Genomic DNA, 17,045 nt, shown 5'->3' on the forward strand with positions numbered 1-17,045 from the left:
AAGAAATAATAAAAATTGAATATATAAAATAACTTATAATAAAATGTTCATTTCTTTGACCACTTGACCGTGTAGCAAATAAACTCGAAACTTTCAAAATTTTGCATGTATATGCATCACTCATGAAGTACATGGATTTCAACGGTTTGGATTTGACATTTGACGTCGATCCGATATACTTTTGGAGTTATGCTCACCAAACTTTCTTGGTGAGCATGTCACACGCTAGCTTTACTCTGCACACAATATACGTCACTTTGCTTATATATATGCGCATGCAGAAAATGATGAATTAAGTATTTGAGACTAGCTGTGAACCTTTCACGCAACCACCACTATACGTGGCCATGAATACTTGACACTTGTTCTTTGCATGGATGTGTTGTAAATCATTCAAGACCGTTACGTGTCGGTTTATAAAAAAATTCTCATACAAATCTCTCACTAAATCTCCGTATAAATATAAATTCATCAACACCTTTGCAATTGTAAAAATAATATGTATTAATATAGAAAACAACTACATTCCATTTTTATCATAATATTTGAATTTCCAGTAAAATAGCAATATAAATTATAATTCAATGAATTTTTTGTATTAAAACTAAAAGAACCAATTTTGTGTATGAACTTTGGGTGTTTAACTGTAAGGCTATATCAATTCTAAAAAGAAATAAATTGAAGAAAGAATAATAATAATAATATAACTATAATAAGTGCAATCGTCCTCATAAAATACCAATTTCTGAAGTTGGGATTGTCGCAGTCTAAACTGGTGTTTCTCTGAATTCCATGAGAGATATCTCTTTCTCTCTCTTCCTTTTGGTACCAAATACTGTACCAATTTTGGCTGCCTCTATATATATATGTAGAGGGGTCCAGGTACCTTTCCCTTTCCAAGCCTTCCCATTGGAGAAGACAAAGCCGAGTCGGCTCCATAGGAGCTCTAGTGCTTTCACCATACAAAACCCAAAATTGAGAGAGAAAAACAGAGGATAGATTCTTAAATTGCCATATTGGAGTCTGATCACTTTATCTCTCTCTCTCTCCTCTCTTTCTCTTACTCATCAGGCGTACGTTCAGTGCCAGGTACGGTGTATACCTCTTCTCTCTATTCAGATGTGTGAAATTTTGGGAACTTTGGTAAAATCTTCGATTTTCTTTTTGTTTGAGAGTTGCAAGAATTGGCTTTTAGTGGTTTCCTTGATTGTTTGCACCATGAGAAATTGAGAACTCAAGTGGGTTCAAGAAAATAAGCAACAAAAGGTACAGAGTGAGACGAATCTAATGATTGCCTCGTGGAAAGCCTCTTCTCTCTCTCTTTCTCTCTATCTATACATAACTAGGATTGACTCATGAGGTTCTCCTTCATAATTTCATATCATCGAGTTCGAGTTACTATTCTTATTGCATGTAATTTTCTTCAAATTTTTGCTTGGGTTAATTCTTTGAAGCCCATGCAATTTCACATTATATCCCGTATTTTGGAGAATTTGAATTAGGTTTTTGCTAGGAAAAAAATATCCCTTTAGTGCTCGTTAAATATGATGTATTTCAATGTAAATTCATGTTCTAAGGTGTCATCTTTAAGAGATTTTTGTGTGTGTGTGTGTGTGTGTTTTTTTTCTGAATTTAGGATATGCATAATTTAAATATTCCAGTTCCTTTATATTAGGAGGTTTTTACTTTAATTAGGAATTTTTTTTCTTAATTTTACTTGAGTGCTTTAATTGCTTGAAGTGGTTGCAACAATTGCTTCAATTGATGAAATATCACTTTTTTTTCTTCTTTGTAGATACTTGTCCGAGAAGCCTCTTTGCACCACTGATATAAGATTGGTTGTTGAAGTAGAGTCAAAATTTCTCAAATTTGATATAGTCCATCTATATTTATGCGCACTTGCCACTATATTCAGTGCCACAAATTGAAGAGAATCTTTCCAAAAATTTGATATATCTTCTTAGACCATAGACCAAAAGAAGATTTTTTGGTATTCTGGAGAAATTTGAATTGTTTGAGTGTTAATTAATGCAAATGGCATCAGAGCAAAACCTAAATTATGGGTTATTTCCTTCATCATTTTGCAATCAGAATGTGGTTTCGTTTCAGACTGGTATGGTTAATAATACCAGTTTAGGGATGGTACCAGTAACAACAAACACAAGCATGGAGGCATCGACTAGTAGGGTTGGGGGTGTACCAGCAACTCTGAATGCAAGCTGTTCCCTGGTTGTACCGATGAACAGTAATATGATTGGTACAAGTAGCATGATGTGTTCCAGTGACATGAGTAATTCTCCCGGGTTAGTTGTTGACCAAGCAAATCTGAAATATGGATCCTCTATATCAGTCGATTGGTCACCACAAGAATTGGCTGTGTTAAGAGATGGACTTGCAAGGTAATTCAAACATTATTTTACTTAGCTTTGATTTTAAATTATTATTCTTATTAGTTTATAGTGATTATTACAATATTATTCCACAGTTGTGGCCTGAGAAGAATAAGGTACAAAGCAATTCCACTTGGAATTTGCCAACTTTATTCTCGTTTCGCTCATCTAACACACAAAACAAGGAATAACAAACATTAGAATAAGAACCCAACTATACAATAAAGTTGATTCAAACCATTATGACCAAATTAAATAATGCAGATACTTCGAACAAGAAATCAAACACCAACTAAATAGCATGTTGCTACCCTGTTTGCTGGTACTTGTACTGAACTTAACCATAAGTGAAATATTTATCTATCATTTATTTTATAGGCATGGATATGATGATAGTATAATGAAGTACATAAAGATAGCAGCTCGGCTTCCTGAAAAAACAGTACGGGACGTAGCCATGAGATGCAAATGGATGATGGTAAGTTATCCTTATTCTCCATCTCAGTACTGGTCTGGACATACTGGTAATGAATCATTACTACTATAGTTAAAAGTTAGTACATATAATCTTGTGGTCATATTGAAATGATAGGATTTCAGACAGTAAATGCTGGCAGCTAACCAGTAGTTGTATAAGAATATGTTAATATTATTGATATTTTGCTCAGGTGGTATGCACCTTACCAAAACTAATACCTCTACTTTTACAGAGAAGGGAAAGTGCAAAGAGACGGAAGCCCGAACAGTACAGTCCAGGGAGAAAGATGAAAGGTACCAAGGTAAACTTTCTAAACTGGTACAATTTATGTCTTTTCGGAATTATATTCTCAAAATAATTTTTATTTATTTTTATTAGGACATGGTGGTAGAGTCGACCTTGTGGGCCATGAACTATCCTGAAAATGTGGCTTCTCAGTCTTATATTCAGAATAACATAAACTACACAAATCAAATTTCATGTGGAGGTTGGTAGGTCTTTATTGATCTCAGTTTACTTTCTACTTCTGTGATCTACATATATTCCCCTGTTGTTCTCAGAGCACACCATATTTAGGAGAAATTAAACATCGAGCTATTTTTTTTATTGTAGACTCTCAAATTGACCGTGCGATGAGACAAGTACTAGAAGAAAACAATCAGCTTCTTTCTCAGATTGCCAACAATATTGCAACATCTCAGGTATGCAGATTTCGGAAGTGTTTTCATCACTTATGTGTGCACGCCTGTGCTTTTATTTTTTGTTTGTTTTAATTTTTGTTTATTCATGATTTCTTGTGTTTGTCATACTTGTCCAGACCCAGAATAACGCTGAGCTCTTTAATTGCACTCGTCGAAACATCAGTATGATGCTACAAATGTAAATCACTATCCTTAATCCTTTATTGCTAATTCAAGCATGTATATAATTTCCATGATCATTTCATTTGATTTTTTTTATTATTAATTTTTTTTTTTTTTTGCAGCATGAATCAGATGCCAGGAGCCATGAGCAACATGCCTGATATACCCATCTCACCGAACGATCAACTTGCTAGCTATATACTACCCAATGTTAACCTGGTAATTCTCTATCTATCCCAAAATGCCCCTATTTAAACGATGTATTTACTCAGCATTTAACTTTATTATTCTTTTAAACGTGAAGGTGAATGCTTCAAGAACTAATCAATTAAATGAAGAGCCGCGAGGTTGGTGAGCTAGGGATCAACAATGTCTCTATTTTTGCAAAATATTTTCTAGAATAGTTAATTGGAAAGAGAAGTTGACACTTCAGTCACTGAGCACTACTGATACCGACCATGAAGTGTGCTCTTGAAGATTCAAGGTGGAAGCAATATATGAGGCTTTTGTTCCATTTCATGCTAGCTAGCTAGTATTATGACAGAACCTTTCAGTTTTGCCTTAAAAAAGTGATCAAGCCATGTAGGTTTGTATATGCGAGTGCAGCCTTTCTTGTTTACCTTAACTTTATTCTCCATTTTAAGGGGGTGGGGTGATTGGGTTGTTGGGTACTTTTTGTTAATGGAGTTTAAGTAGTCTTTTGCATTTGTTTTTTCTCTTTTTTCTTAAGTGTTAGTTAAAGCTTTTATGCATAGCAAAGTTGTATGAGGTAGAAGACAAAAATTCTATTATAATAGCTAACTGAAATTATAGAGAATTGAAACAGCCCCTTGTTCCAGTGATAAGAGCAATCACTCCTATTGTTCCTTGAAAAATTGGAAATGTTATAATATTCTGGCAAAAATTCTATTCAGATCTGTAGCAATGTTATCATAGCACTCTTGTACTTGATTCTCATCCTTGTCTTCTGCGGCGTTAATTAACTACAAAACAGCCAAAAAATGAAGAAAGCAAATTGAGATTGAATTCCTAAATGCCTGAAACTAGTCGATCTCTTTACAATTCCAACACAACCATTTGTGTACTAAAACGAAGAGATTTCTGACTTACAGTTGTGACATTATTGAAGAGATCAGTATAAAGCCTCCGTAGCTCACCTCTCTCCCTGGCAGGCGTGGTCTGAATTATGGTGTACAGATCCTGCTTTAGTAATGGCGAGTTCTCTTTAAGCGCTATCTGAACTTCTTTCCATGATTCTGAATCTATAAATGTCTTGATTTTCAAGATATTTCTGGCATGAAGTTTTATTTGTGTTTTAGCTTCTTCTGGTGACTGGCCGGGGGTCATCAGCTGGAATTCGATCGAGGAAGCATTGTTTGTTGCACAGAAGAAATCTTTATATAAGAGAGTTGCACCAAGAGATATTGAAGTTATATATCTTCTACTGATTAACAAACATTCATGGTTTTTTTTATATGATATTTTTGAGCAAGTCTTGAAAGAATGGAAGAGGCTTGGGCAGTGTGAAGAAGCCATGGATCTCTGTTCTGAGGTATAGGTTTCAAGTAAATACATCCGTAAGTTTTGGATAAGGTATCAAATGATACAGACAAGAATTAACAAAAATTGGAGGTACATATAGACACTTATTTCCTCTGTTATTACCCATTTCAGTTGCCAAGTTTTTGAATAAGGATCAAGTCCTTGTGTGTTTTATTGATTCAATATGATTGAAACCCTTAAAATAAAAAGCTGTAAACAAGAAACAGTAAAATGTAATTTTAACATCAAAACTTGAATGTGTCAAGGCTAACAATTATCTCCGTCCCGAATTAATACTTTTCCACGCTCAAAGAAACACGCAGCAGTTTATAGCACCAAATAAATAGATAATACTTGAGCAAAAAAGAAAGAAAAATCTATAAAGTCAAACAAAATAATATCAGAACCAAAGCCACATTTTACTAAACTATTCAAGCGTATCTCCAGCTCTAGAATTCTAATCTTAAATTGACATGCTTCCACATTTGCTAACAACCTTCTCAAAAAAAAATAATAATAAAGAGAGAGAGAGAGGAATAATAAAAATAAAAATAAAAGAAGCATTGGGCAGCAACATGCACTAGCAGTAAGAATGCTAGAATGACAGTGGACTAAAAAAATATGAAAGAAAAAACATCTTCCGTAGCCACAAATAGAGCGACCATGTTTAGAATTTTAGAAGTCACAACAGCTATACCCAAAAATATGAATAAATTCTAAACAGGTTAGCCCTAATAGTCATCTTCATCATCCAAATCCGGATCATTTGAAGGTCGGACCCTCTTCCCATCTCTCATTGCAATTCTTCCACCTTTTTTCGGCTTCCCTCTGTTAAATTGAAAATGACAATATGTGAAAATGTAGCGCATGAATACTCAGAGAGTAAAATAGCATACTTAGAAAAAATATACTTACTGTCCATTTGCGGCATTGCCGCCACCCTTTGATCGTCCAGGGCCATAATCACCTCTTCCATCTACCAAAATAATGGTTATCAGAAGTTGCAAATAAACTAAATAAAAATATAAATATAATGACTTTTACATTTCAAGGAAGTTTACCATCTCTTCCCAATTCTTCAAACTGCCAAAGAAAAAAAGAAGAAGCAAGGTGTCAATTCACAGAAGTATAAATTAACGAAAGCAAGGATATAGAATGATATAAAACGACTGATTCAACTTATCCAGCTTAATATACAATTGATAATAGTAGGATTCTGTTCAGATCATAGTGTAATACTATAATAGGGATCACATAACAGATGTCACGGCAAGTAGGTATTTCTCGACTAGCAAAATTACCATGTTATCCCTAGCTTTTCACGGTCCATAAAACTGTACCATTAAAAATGAATTTGAACTTCTTGTAGGCCTATATGTTTCTTTAATATTTTCAATTATTGGTGCTGTTCGGCAACCTTGGATTAAGCCTCCTTAAAGCTCCTTAGTACCCTAAGGAGTCTTAAGCTTGCTGAACAAGTGCATTTATTATCAAGCTTAATGTCACCTCCTTAGTCTTCCTTTTGCCCACTTTTCTTAAGCCTGCCTAAGTTCTTAAGCCATGGTTTCACATGGCTTAAACATTTTGCCCAGCTTAAAGCTTTCTTAAGAAATTTACTTTCAACTTTATTGCCGAATGGGCTCTCCTTAGTGCACCTTAAAATTTAATCTTCACACCCTTTCCGAATGGGCTCAATTGAGATTTTCACAAATGCGAACACTAAACTTACAGCAGGTGAAGAAACTGATGACAAACTGAAGAGTCTATCATCTGCCTGGAACTTCCTTGAACGCTTTAGACTGAAAACAGAAACCAACTATTATATAATGCTTGTTATCTAGAACCAATGACTTCAGATTTGCTCGTCAAAAGAATTGAAGAATTATGGGCTATTGATTCAATATCTGACAGTAATTTGAAACTAGATGTAGAGGTAATTAGATATTTAGTGCTGTGGGCAAGCAACCAACATTGTGCCAATGAAACAAAATGTGGTTCTCACTATCAGTGGTTCTGAACCAAACTGCCAGGTGGTTACTTCATACTGGAACTTTTTGTCAGTGTTATATTAACTGTTCAGAAGGATTTGTTGGTCAAATGAAACAGAGAGAAACAAATATACATTAATGTCATTTCTCTCTTAACTGTTCAAATGGGTGGGTATTCACCCATCACAGAGCAGAAAACAGTGTATTATATCAGCATTTACCCATCCAACGGTATAGAATCATGGTGAGAGAAACAGTCGGACAAGGTTTCTTTTGATTTTTTACCATTTAAAGATAAGGACATGCTAGTCAAAATTCTGATGAGAAACAAATATATATTAATCTGTAATTTAAATTCGTTAAATTGAAAAATGGGAGATTGATAAAGTATTTGAGTTTGGATAGGTAAATAACAAATTACAAAATTCTGATGGGAAAAATCTATACTTAATATTTTTAATGGACATGTAACAAATTTTCTCAATAAAGCAATATTAATGTTTGACAAGAACTATCATGTTCATACAGTTTCTGAAATTAATCATTTGTGATCTTACTTCATTTTTGTAATATTTCTAAACTAAGTTATCAGATCATGATACAAGTAATCCATTAAGTGCACTGGATGAATCAGATCCAACACCTACTGGGAAACTGTCAATTAATATTGTTCCTATTCTTTTCTATTCACAGATAAAAATCAAGAAAAAATAAAGAAAAAATTTACTTCGCAGTACTCTTTGATGAAGATAAAAAACCTTCAAATCCTTTCAGCACACTCCCAAATTGATTTGATTCTTGCAAGTAGCTTGTCTCCAATTCATACACCTTGAGGACGCATAGCAAAAAGATCAATAACCACTAGTGGACAACACCCCAAGACAAAACATTTACTACAATTTTATTGAACCAAAGCCTACTCAGAAATGTTTACTGGTACCAAACATTTACCCACCGATTTCTATTGAAACTATGAAATGTTTACTGGTACCAAACCTCGGTTACCATTGTTACAAAACAAATTTCCTATATCATATCACTTAGGAAAACAATAAAGCTATAATTGAACCAATTTACAATGTCTCCCTGTTTGTTTCAAGTACCAATTAATTCAAAACTCTAAACTTAATTACCACTAAAAATTTCATGAAGCAGGAATAACACCTGAGCTTGTGAAATTGCACCTAGATATTACAACAAAAACAAGAAAAGAAAACCTGTTTCTCTATATTTCGAAGTTCTTCTTGCAGTTTAGCCCTCTTGCTTACGAGAGCGGACAAACTAGCAGAGGGATTCAACCCGCCTGATTTTTGCCCTGAATTTTCCAATCAGTTCCATTTTCAAAACCACAAGAAAGTAATCGAATAAAGAGAAGAAGGAAATAGCGAGAATTTGGGATTTCAGAGAGAATTAGGGTTTGGCGAAGGTACCTTCCGTATCCATTTCCTTGCGCGCGAGCTAAGTCAGGTTACGGTCAGGTAGGTTACCTATCCATGAAACAAGTAAAACGGTCGAGTCAGGCTCAGGCTCAGTTGTGTCGGGTTTGAATGCTTACTATGTCAAAATTGTGTCCGACTAAAACGGATTAAAAAGGGAATTTCATGTATACCCCTTCAAAATTTTGAAATTATGTATTTCTTCTTCTGTAAATTATGGAGGAAGAAATACATATTTCTGGTTAGGGGTGTTCAAGCGGTCGGTTCGGTTAAAATAACTAAATCAATTTTTTTTTCGATTTTTAGAAATAGAACTGAAATTAACCGATTAAATCTATCAAACGATTAAGAACTAAACTGAAGTAAACCTATTTGTATCATTATTAACAAAAATAATACATTGTCATACACAACAATTGAAGTTCGGTTTGGTTCGGTTCGGTTTGATTTAATAAAATCATTATAACACCAATAAATTAGAGTCGAACCAATATAAACCAGTCGGTTCGGTTTAGTCGGTTTTGAAAAGTCTCAATCGAACTGATCCATTTAAACCGAATTAAACTGAAATTGTTCGATTCAGTTTAAAATCGAACAAACCGAACCGTTTGAACACCCCTATTTTTGATAGCATTGTTACAAAACAAATTTCCTATATCATATCTAATTTATTAAATTTTCCTATTAAAAACTCATTTGAAAATTTTATAAAACAATAAATATGAAATTTAAAAAATAGTCCTTTATAGTAAATTTTAAAGATGGTTCGGACATGATAGAGAGACAATTAAAGAGCAATTTAATTGGCCTTTTCTCTTGCTTTTATGTGTAAAATGATGTCAAAATAAGTCATTAAGAAGTACCGAATTAATAAAAAAACATTATTTATCATTCCCTCCAAAACACTTCTCAATTCATCAAACAAAAATGTATTTGTAATGTGCAACACAAATAAAATGAATCTACTAGTAAAATAATAAGAATAAAATATCATTGTGTGTGCTAGATATATCCCTTACATATTTTTGACTCGGCGCCTTTTTTTTTTTTTTTTACTTTTTTCCCTGACTTTTCTGCCCATCTGCTTTTAACAAGCACATTTATTCACTAAAAAAACATTTATTTGTCATTCCACCTTTTCCTTTTTAACAGAAATTTTAATGCTTTCCTTCTTAATACAATGTTGAAATTTCACAATTTATTTTTTTACATTTTTAAAAGATTGTATATTTATAATAAAAGTAAGGCTTAGGTGCTATAGATAGCGGTCTTGTGTGCTATGGTCTCAAAAATCTATCGTATAAACTTCAAACTTCGATCTAAATAACTCAGTAAATTGGTTGTATAATGAACTTGTAGAATACCAATTTTTACTATTTTTCAAACTTTTTACTATTTTTTATAATTTATGAAATAAGGTAAAAAATGACTTAAAAATAAAAGAAAATTGTCAATATTTTAGACAATTTTTTGTCATATTTCATAAATCATAAAAAATAGTAAAAAGAAATCCACAAATAGTAAAAATTGATATTCTACAAATTTATTATATAACCAATTTACTGAACTACATAGATCAAAGTTTGAAGTTTATACGATATAATTTTAAGGACAGCACATAAAGCCTTATGCTATCTATAGCACCTAAGTCTTATGCTATTCAACAACGATTTGAAGATCATTAAGTATTCTCCATAAAAATGGTAAAAATTTCAAAAAAATATAAAATTTGGTCTCCAAGATATATTTCTACTCATTAAGTGTTGATAAAATTGAACCATTAATTTCTCAAATCACTCGGTAGATGAATGATTGGTTAACAAATTGCATCAATTTAATACACAACATATTTAAACCGTTAGTCTGTAATTTTTTTTCATTTTATTTTATTTTAATAATATTTTAATAGGTTGTTGCGGTAAGTAATATTACTATTCCAAGTTGTTTGACTTGGTAAACCGCCCTAGCTGGTTTCCGAATCAAGGGTCAGGATCAATTTGAGCCTATTTTATTTCATCATCAAAGAGAAGATAAATAAAAATTCAAAGAAAGAAACCAAATATTTCTTCCAAGGAGTCCAAGAATAATTAAATTTACATTTTCACTGTCCAAGTTGTTTACAAAAAACTAGAAAAAAAAATTCAATATGAGGGAGAAGGCACAAGAGCATCCATGATTTCATGAAGAACAATAGAAGTATCATTGAAGCAGAGTTGGGTAATAGGCACACTTCTATTCTTCACTGCATCAGTGAGCTGTATTTCATCAAAAATTATATGATTCAGAGCCATTAATTTCATGGTAACTTTTTTTTTTTTTCTGGTACCAAGCATAGTGACAAACGAATAGTTTGGATTGGATTCGGTAGAGTCAAAAGTTTGTGATTTGAAAATAATTCGGATATAATTCGAAAATGATTTGGTACCACAAAGAAGCAAAAAAAAAAAAAAAAAAAAAAATCACATTTTATTCGCGAATAATTCATGATTCGTGTTTCATACGTGTTTTATTCGCGAATAAAACGTATACGTTTTTTGCGTTTTATTCGGTGTTCGGTTCAGAAACGTTGATAAAACGAATTAAACGTGAATAATTCACAAATTAATCACGTATCTGGTTACTATGCTACCAAAATGTGGTAACAACATGAAGATATATAAAAATAAGATTATCCTTACCTTTCTTTATTCCCTCATGATTACTAAGCAAATGAGAATTGCAATTTAAGTGATTTGACTAAGACAATATGAGCAAATGCTAATATAAAGCAAACCAAAAGAGACCAAGAATAGTAAAGTAAACTTTGTTGATGTCTTCAAATATAGTCAGAGAATTAGCAACATTTTACTTTTACCCTAATTAATGGCTGCTCCAAATTAAGATTAGTCAAGCATGTTCTCAATTAATAATTGTTAAAAGGGAAGACCAGACCAGATCAATGTCACAAAAGAAAACTAGAGAACAGAAATCAAGAATAAAATTTAAATAGTTGACCGTTGACTCTAGAAATTATAGCCAACACAGCAACACCTACCTAATTGTATGGGCAAACATATGACTATTGTATAATTTAAAATGCACATGTAACATGTTACCAACTTATTACTAAATTTCTTTTTCTTTTAACAGACCACTCTTTAGACTAAAGTTTATTCAAAGACAAAGTGCCATTTAACATTTTTGTTGTTGTTGTAAGATTTAATGTAATTAAATTAGCCACTTTGCAACACCACACACATGCGGAAATATAATTATAATAATTTAAGGAAGAGGGATCCACTTACACACCGAATTACATCTTAAATTTTCAAGGTTCAAACAGTCAATCTAAACCGTTCAATATGATGAATATATTAAAATATGCTTACAGATTAAATTTTACATTTTTTTTTTTTTTTTGCACTATTTATTATGATGGGTACAAAAATTCAATGGTCTGAAAACAACAATTTTGTAAAATACTTAATAAATAGTAAAAATAAATAAAAAAAATGTAAAATTTGATTTGCAAACACATTTTAATATATCCATCATTTTGAACAGTTTGAATTGACTGTTTAGATTTTGAAAACTTTAAAAATGTAGAGTGTAATTCGGTGTTACAAAAAAAAGATGTAATTGGAACGCTTAGAGATATAGTATCTCCTTATGAACCTTTAATTATTATATATAAGCTTGTTATTTAAAAACAAGAAATCAGCAAACAAAAATATGAAGACGACAAAGCAAGCTAAAAACGAAAAGAAACACAACAAATGGTTATACCTCTTGAATGCAATGGAAGAATTGATTTGCAAGCTTGGTTAGAACCTCCTTATGTTCATCCTTTGAACTGCTGATCACACGATTTAGATCAAAATAAAGAAAAGTTGTCTTGAGTTGGAGTTCTCTTTTGATCAAATCCCACATTTCTTCTTCTTCACTTAGAATCTCTTCCAGAGTCAAAATATCCACACAACAATTTCTGATTCGAGATAAACAACCCATCAACTCCATCTTTTTCATCTTCATTGATTGCTTTGTCTAATTAAAAGAGAAATCACGAAGAGAATCAATTTTTGATATAGTGACAAAGATGATGTTTTCCATGTGGGTAGTTGCAGGTTCGAAATTCAAATAAAAAAAATAATCTCTTGTGAATATTAAATAGTTCGATAGCTTGGTCTTCGACCTTTAGTTGCATGTATCTAAATTTTTTTTATTGTCAAATTCCACGTTGCACACTTTTTAGCAACACTGTATCTGAATCCTTTCTTAGGCCTTTTGTTTTGATTCTGTATATAAGGAATTCAGATCCTCTAACATAACTTAAAAGTTTGAGTTTGGATCCGGATTGTCTGATCAAAATCTGTACGAATAATAAATAGGTCTTGTGAAGTTCACCTCAGACTAGATTGATTAGGATTCTATTTGGACGGACCGAATCTAAAACAATATTTTTGAGTTACTTTAGAGAATTCGGACTCAGATATAAGCAGATTTGAATCTGCTGCTATTCTAAGAAAAATAGTAGTTCCCTGCTCTTTACTTTTCTCTCTATCTCTTTTCAAAAGAGGAGGAGAGAGCACCTAGGCAGCCTCTCTCGGGTTTTAAAAAAAATAAATAAATAAAGAGGAGAGAGGTAGAGAGGATAGTAGGAAGAGCAAGAATTTTAGAGAGTAGAGGATTTCGTTCCGATATAAACGATGTCGAGGGCTTTTATTCCTTATTTATCATTTATTTATTTACTTTTTGCTTTTTTTAGCAATTAATTTTGGAATAGGAGATTAAGAAAAGAGAATCTTCAAAAATGAGTATAAAGTCATTAAACAGAAAACAAACCTTACTTTATCTTCTTTTTGCAATGAAATTGCCTTGATTTAATTTTCTTCATCACCATTTGCACTTAACTCACATCAAGAATTGGAATTTCAAAAGAATGGGGGGGGGGGAATGAAAATTGATCTACTCTCAATTGAAGACGAACAAAGATAAAACTAAGCCTTTATGTCTTCTTTTTTCTTTCTTTATTGTTTGCATCACTTATATTTGCTCTATGATTCAATGGTAAGAAGGAACAGAGGCAAGCAAAGCAACCATTTGTGAAATAATGGGAACATAGAATGAAAATTAATAAACAGGAGAGAACTTACTTGTGGTTGTTGTTAAAGAAAACTAGCGAGAATCAACTCTCTCTTTTTTCGCTCTTTATATTTTTGGTTAAAGAGTTTACACCCAACACCAATCAGGTGGAATCAGGTGGAAAAGGAAGAGAAGTTTCTCTTCTTAACGAAATATTAGAATAGTGACATTTTTGGGGGTAAATGAGTCAGAATGTCAGATTTAGAATTATTCAATATTCAGGTCATTGACCGGTGTGGCAAGTCAAACGGGTTTGGTTGATTATTCATCCTTTTTTTGGGTTAACGAAACACCTGGCCTCTTTTTTCCAAAAACCGCTGTCAGTGTACCAGTATCTGAAATTATAAAAAGAAAAGCAGTAAATACATCAAACAACAACAGAAATACACGACAGGCACGAAGGCCTCTCTAGCTAGAGTGGGAAAAATGGCACGGTGGAGCCGGCTCTGTCACAGAACGGCACGGCACGTGTGACTGTTTCGTGTAAAAACTCACATGTTCCGTGCCATGATCATTCGCATACTATGACCAGCTTTTGAAAATTTTAGCACGGCACGTCACGTCACGCGAAAGATCCGATTACAGCACGGCACGTTACGTAATCACACGAGTCACGTATAATTAGGACCGTTAGATCTTAATCAAATAGTGAATCTTGAATAAACTAACTTAAATTATGAAAAAAAAGTTAAACGTGAGAAACGTAACTAGTTACGTTTTGGACACGGCAGGCAATTCACGACGTGACTTGCGTGTCATGACCACTTCTCAATATTTTGATCACGATACGGCACGGCACGGTACGTATCACTGTTCACTTGGTTATGGCATGACATGACTCGGCTGGTTTTTTCCACTCTATCTCTAGCACAATCTCAACCACAGCTTTGCGTCTTGTGAGATGTTTTCCTCCATAGCCTTAATTGGTACCTCTTGCCCTTCGAATTTTGTTTTATTCCGTTGTTTCCATAGACCAGCAGGTTGAGACGAAGGAAATAGCGACGACGTTATTAACTAAAATAAGTTCTCATGTATATTTATATTTTATACATTTATTTTAAGATGTTTAATATGGTTTAGTTTATATGATGTACAAATTTTATATTTTATATGATATTTACATTAATTTTTTTTAATAATTTTTTTTTTTTCTGAATAAGAATTAAGAAACATTCTGAGTTAATTTATTATCTCTTATGGTTGAACAAGATATTTTAATTAGTCATGTTTTATTTTTTGAAGTGAATGTAGCATTATATAATAATAATAATTTTGGACAAACTAGAGGATGTGGACAAGATCGAGATTATCATCATGGTGATTATTTCAAAAACACATATTTTCACTAGAAGTAAAAAGATAATGAAGAAAATAATAAAAACGAGAAAAGTGGAAAGAATAAAAACAAGATAATTCATACTATCATTGGCCACATACCTGTTGTATGCCAACGTACCTATGGTACGCCAAAATATATTGTTGACCTATATCAAACATCATACAAAAAATAAGGAGAAAAAGATCGAAACAAACTTTTATTTGTGAATGTAATTTCAATCTTGGCCAAACTGATATTACTCATTTTGTTACATTAAGAAATTTTCAACAATAAAACTTAGAATGTTTAAAACATAATCAAATAATTACAAATGGGATAAACAATTTGTTACCAAAATCTAGAGAAAGGAAAATAGAATGAAGAATATAAATTCAAGCAATCCATTTTGGGGGTATTATCCTAGTTCTTATTACGCACATTTTGGCTTTTTGGTTAGTAGCATAACTTTGTTTTTTGGATGTTAGTTCGGTTTCTGTGGGTACCAGGGATACTAATGTAGGGACTGAACTTTGATGGATGTAATTTAACTTAGTTTCTTAATGAAGCTGGGCGCAAGCCTTTTTAAAAAAATATATATATATATATAAATTCAAGCACAAATCCCTTCTCCCTCAAGCTTCTCCTTCTCCAAATCGCCCTAGATCTAAAACCCTCGCTCTCGAGATCGTTCCCAGCTGGAGAGAAGTGTGTAGTGTCGGCCTGCTCCTTTTTGGAAGGAAATCCGGGCTATACATATGGTTAGCAACCCAAATATCAGAAACTGTGAAGAAATTGCGGGTCGCAATAACGGTGCAAAATAATGGCAGTGAGCTGCTCCAACTAGTTCTAAAATAACTCAACTCAACTCTTCTCTCTCTCTCTCCCTGTCCCTTCTCTGCCTCTCTTGTGTGTGGTCTGCCCAAAGAAAGAAAAAGAGAGAAATCTCTCTTCTCCCTCAAAAATCCATCAAATTACTTGGAAAATTAAAGAAAAGAATGGAAAGGGTTGATCATCCCTCTCTCTAGTGGCCATCCCATTCTCCATTGGTACTCCATTTTCTCTCCTCTCTTCTCAAAAATCTGGAATTTTCTCCATTGTTTAGGATTTTGCCCAAATCTGAAATTTTTGTATAAATTGTGGGTAATCCATCTCCATTAAGCTTCAATGTTGTTAATTTGGTAATCTCTTTCTCAATTTCATCTTTATCTTGATTTTCTACCTAGGGTTTGTCTCAAATCTGAAATTTAGAGAGGAGTTGTGATTAATCTAGTCTAATCAAACAAATCAAGGTGTTAATTGGTAAGTTCTTCCCTCTTTCTTGAAAATATGAAATTATTTTGCTTTTGGTTGATTTAGAGTTTGTGTAGTTGGGAAAAATTGATTTGTTACCTCTTAAATCTTTTATATGATCAACCACCAAATTTGTATGTGAAGAAGTTGATTAAAGGAGTATAGTTGATAACTCTTGTTCTCCCCTTTGTCCTTTCGGCCTTGGGATAGGCAAAGGCAAAATTGGGTATTTTTGCAAATTATGTCTATGTTTGGAAATGTATATGGATTTTGTTAAAGAAAGTAAGACCACTCGAGTAAGCATATCAATCACCGAACAAAGATTAAATTAAGTATATATGTTGATATAGGTGTAGACTCGGTTGAGCAAGATTTTGCGGGACCTTTAGAGACGTCCGAACCATAAGTGCGAGATACGCTCTTCGTAATTAGGTGTGGGGTTCTTGAACTTGTTTGATGTTTCATTTTCAGAAATTAAATTATCTTTCTCGATTGTCATGTTGTATGTTTGATTATTGCATAATTTGGAATTCATGTTGTATGTTGATTGTTGCATAATTGGAATTATGTGAATTATGTGCATAACCCAATCCATTAAAAATCAAATTGTTAGGTTATG

At 32.8% G+C, this 17,045-nt stretch overlaps 2 protein-coding genes and 1 long non-coding RNA gene across 4 annotated transcripts; 1 reads left to right on the forward strand and 2 right to left on the reverse strand.

Moving 5' to 3' along the window:
• The first annotated feature begins 892 nt into the window (after window positions 1–892).
• LOC144562035 (uncharacterized) lies at window positions 893–4,556 on the forward strand. 2 transcript variants are annotated; one of them, XM_078311160.1, is made up of 9 exons: window positions 893–1,089; window positions 1,796–2,399; window positions 2,769–2,868; window positions 3,101–3,169; window positions 3,247–3,355; window positions 3,481–3,569; window positions 3,686–3,747; window positions 3,854–3,950; window positions 4,036–4,556. In XM_078311160.1, exons 2-9 carry the CDS (start codon window positions 2,029–2,031, stop codon window positions 4,084–4,086), a joined length of 948 nt encoding a protein of 315 aa, XP_078167286.1. In that variant the 5' UTR covers window positions 893–1,089; window positions 1,796–2,028; the 3' UTR covers window positions 4,087–4,556. The 2 variants fall into 2 exon arrangements, with proteins under 2 accessions (XP_078167286.1, XP_078167285.1); XM_078311159.1 differs by lacking the exon at window positions 893–1,089 and having other exon boundaries at window positions 1,892–2,399; window positions 3,059–3,169.
• Window positions 4,557–5,653: 1,097 nt separating this feature from the next.
• Window positions 5,654–8,795, reverse strand: LOC144562355 (histone acetyltransferase subunit NuA4-domain protein). The gene is made up of 7 exons (XM_078311572.1): window positions 8,692–8,795; window positions 8,479–8,576; window positions 7,989–8,089; window positions 7,003–7,072; window positions 6,335–6,356; window positions 6,189–6,249; window positions 5,654–6,101 (listed from the first exon to the last, which is right to left on the reverse strand). The coding sequence occupies exons 1-7, from the start codon at window positions 8,702–8,704 to the stop codon at window positions 6,005–6,007; spliced, it is 462 nt and encodes a 153-aa protein (XP_078167698.1). The 5' UTR covers window positions 8,705–8,795; the 3' UTR covers window positions 5,654–6,004.
• A 3,825-nt stretch (window positions 8,796–12,620) lies between these two features.
• On the reverse strand, window positions 12,621–13,920 carry LOC144561534 (uncharacterized). The gene is made up of 2 exons (XR_013513880.1): window positions 13,830–13,920; window positions 12,621–12,720 (listed from the first exon to the last, which is right to left on the reverse strand). It is a non-coding gene; the product is annotated as an uncharacterized LOC144561534 (long non-coding RNA).
• Window positions 13,921–17,045: the final 3,125 nt, after the last annotated feature.

The sequence above is a fragment of the Carex rostrata genome, chromosome 11 (genome assembly GCF_964058835.1).
Source record: "Carex rostrata chromosome 11, lpCarRost1.2, whole genome shotgun sequence".
In the NCBI taxonomy this organism is placed as follows: domain Eukaryota; kingdom Viridiplantae; phylum Streptophyta; class Magnoliopsida; order Poales; family Cyperaceae; genus Carex; species Carex rostrata.

What these genes read in the sequence shown, in the direction of transcription:
- LOC144562035 (XM_078311159.1), top strand. Translation starts at nt 2,029, where the DNA reads ATGCAAATGGCATCAGAGCAAAACCTAAATTATGGGTTATTTCCTTCA. An exon ending in ATCAGTATGATGCTACAAAT is followed by an intron (nt 3,748 to 3,853) that starts GTAAATCACTAT and finishes TTTTTTTTGCAG; the next exon opens with CATGAATCAGATGCCAGGAG. An exon ending in TACTACCCAATGTTAACCTG is followed by an intron (nt 3,951 to 4,035) that starts GTAATTCTCTAT and finishes TTAAACGTGAAG; the next exon opens with GTGAATGCTTCAAGAACTAA.
- LOC144562355 (XM_078311572.1), bottom strand. An exon ending in TTCGAAATATAGAGAAACAG is followed by an intron (nt 8,090 to 8,478) that starts GTTTTCTTTTCT and finishes TGCGTCCTCAAG; the next exon opens with GTGTATGAATTGGAGACAAG. An exon ending in TGAAGAATTGGGAAGAGATG is followed by an intron (nt 6,250 to 6,334) that starts GTAAACTTCCTT and finishes TTATTTTGGTAG; the next exon opens with ATGGAAGAGGTGATTATGGC.